We start from the raw sequence: 2,587 nt of genomic DNA, 5'->3' as shown, positions 1-2,587 counted from the left end.
GGATACTATGGAGAGTGCCTCTGATGCAGAAATCAAAGCAAAAATTCAGGAGATTATGGATATATTAATAGTTCGGAAAATTATGAAAACGTTACAGGTCCCTTACGATCAGTATTTGGAACATTATAAACTGTTTGATGAAGACATGCAGAACCCAGAAATAGCCGCACGAGTTCAAACAGAATTCGATGTGAAAGTTCAGAAAATAAAGAAAGATATACAGTTAGCTCGTGAAAAGTTTAGAGAAATCTTCATTTTTTGAGGAAATTATGAGGAAAATGCAGAACCCAGAGACGGTGGCACGAATAGAAAGGGTGATAGGCACAGATCCCCTTCATTCACAATTACAACTGGTTCTCTACGGGGTTGGACAGCTGAGTGAGGAGAAGTCTCAGATGCAGTTTGCTTTCGGAATTTTATTGAGAGAGAAATTTCAATGGGTTAATGATGTAGAGGTGTACGATCCAATTCATTCTCCAGTTGAGCGAACAGTCATAAACGAATTGAACTGCACAAGTCTTGCTGTGAATGAAAGCGCCAGACGAACTGTAGACAGACCCACGCTATTCTTCATGCCTCACTGCCCTGTATATCTCCTGGTATCTGTATTGGAGGCGAACTGGACGCCTGAAAATTTGAATAAGATTATCATATTAGGCAACAGTTTGAAGGGCGAGGGTACTTTTGATGGGATACTAGCAAAAGTTACGGCCGTTCGCAACACTGATCATGTAATGTATGAAATTCCACTTCCAAAAACATCTTTTAAAAAATCTTGTTCCGCTGCTCCTAGCAACACCAGCAACACCTCACTTGGAACACACACATTAAGCTCCCTTGATGTTGATCCTGATCGAGTCTTTAGAAAGGCATTCGATCGTTTGAGTTGGCATTTCTTTGCATGGGATGTTTCTTTGTGTAATGCTCCTAGTGTTTTCAATGAGCTGAATCGCCATGCCATTCTTAGATAATTTGATTATGTAACTGAATTTTATTTATTAAAATAATAAATGAAATTTGTTTTTTTATCGAAGTTACTGTTGCTACATTTTATTTATTAAAATAATAAATGAAATCGGTTTTTATTGAAATTATTGTTTTTTATATATGTTTAAATTATATTATGTGTTTGAATGTATTTATACATTGTATTTTTTCATTTAAGAGCAAAAGTTGAAGATAATGAAATATTATGTTTTTGTTTAAATAGCCGAAGAAAATGAAATATTATATATCATGAGTAATTTATAAATATTTTTACTGTGAGGTAGAGAAATCAAAGAGAGCATAGTACAAAATAATTCCTAACATATCTGGTAATCCATATGCAAAACATACAATTGTCAATAGTCCTTGTAATTTTATTAAGAACAAGTCCATCTTAATCGGAGAAGTTTGTGCACGGATTAATTCCATTTGTATACCTAACTTTTAATAATAAATATAATCTCATAAGAATAGATTTATAGAAATTCCATGATAATCAAGTGGGAGGGGTGCAAGCCCGTAAAAGCTTATGTCTTCCCTCATTGTTTTGTTGAACTCGTATTGAATACACGACTACACGTCTCTAAGAAAATTCATAAAGAATATAGCACTGAAGTGGTGGCCACCTTGTATATTGTGATACACTGAACACAACATTTAAGGATATTTCTTGCATGTACGTTAAGTCCTTGGTTCGCTTAGGTGTATATTGCAATTTAGAGTTTCTTGATAAACATTTTTCCTAGTTCACCCCTTTGTTTTTTTTTTGCTGTTAATTTCTAAAATCATTTAATTGATTGTGAGACCACATCCTCCCCGTGAACAACTCCTTAGTGGATCTTAGATTCAGCCTAATGTAAATGGTTCGAGATTCTACCAATTAAGGGAACCCCTCTGATCAGAATTCTAGTCCTTTTCCTTCTTTTGAATATATTGGTTCTCCTTATATGGCAACGTTGTCTCTTTCTGGCTTTACCATTGGTTTGCAAATTTGGTTATTTTCGACTCCTATGGTTTTAAATGTCCAAACCACTTCTCAGCTGCGTTCTCCTCCATGTGAACAATATCAACCTCAAGTCAATCTTAAAGTTGACCCTCTACCTTCTTTACCAATTTTTTCTTCATCCCTTTCTTCCTCTTTGCCTCATGAAAGTATTGATTTAAGTAAAGCAGAAGCTATGAAGAAGAAGAAAAGGATGATGAAGAAGAAAAATAAGCAGGTGAGGAACCGAGAAACCATTACTACAGATACAATCGGTATGGTCGGATATTCTAATCGATCGAGTAAAGTTAAATTCCCTTGCATCTTATGTTAAACGGAATGAGATTAGTCGTCTCTAAGAAAATTCATAAAGAATATAACATATTTTTATTTCGTACCAAATATATTCAAAAACATAGTAAAGGAAGATTAATGGGATAAGAGGTCTTTGAAGTATAAAATGATAATTCAGAACAACCACTGAGAAATGGAAACTGTAACTAGGAAATATAGGTATAAAAAAATTGATATATAAATATGAAAATAAATATGAATATAGTAAAATGGGAGGTTGTGAAAATCATTACCCCTTAAAAATGAGTTTTTCAACTAGTAAAT

The 2,587-nt window shown here is 33.9% G+C and overlaps 1 protein-coding gene across 1 annotated transcript; it reads left to right on the top strand.

Moving 5' to 3' along the window:
* The first annotated feature begins 269 nt into the window (after positions 1-269).
* On the top strand, positions 270-971 carry LOC149183802 (protein SENSITIVITY TO RED LIGHT REDUCED 1-like). The gene has a single exon (XM_089415087.1). The coding sequence runs from the start codon at positions 270-272 to the stop codon at positions 969-971; it is 702 nt and encodes a 233-aa protein (XP_089271213.1).
* The last annotated feature ends 1,616 nt before the right edge of the window (positions 972-2,587 follow it).

Source organism: Pinus tabuliformis, chromosome 3_2, assembly GCF_031772625.1.
Source record: "Pinus tabuliformis cultivar Carrire ecotype Pingquan chromosome 3_2, CPIR1, whole genome shotgun sequence".
Classification (NCBI taxonomy): Eukaryota; Viridiplantae; Streptophyta; class Pinopsida; order Pinales; family Pinaceae; genus Pinus; species Pinus tabuliformis.
This window is presented reverse-complemented; position numbering and strand designations above follow the sequence as displayed.

What these genes read in the sequence shown, in the direction of transcription:
- LOC149183802 (XM_089415087.1), top strand. Translation starts at nt 270, where the DNA reads ATGAGGAAAATGCAGAACCCAGAGACGGTGGCACGAATAGAAAGGGTG.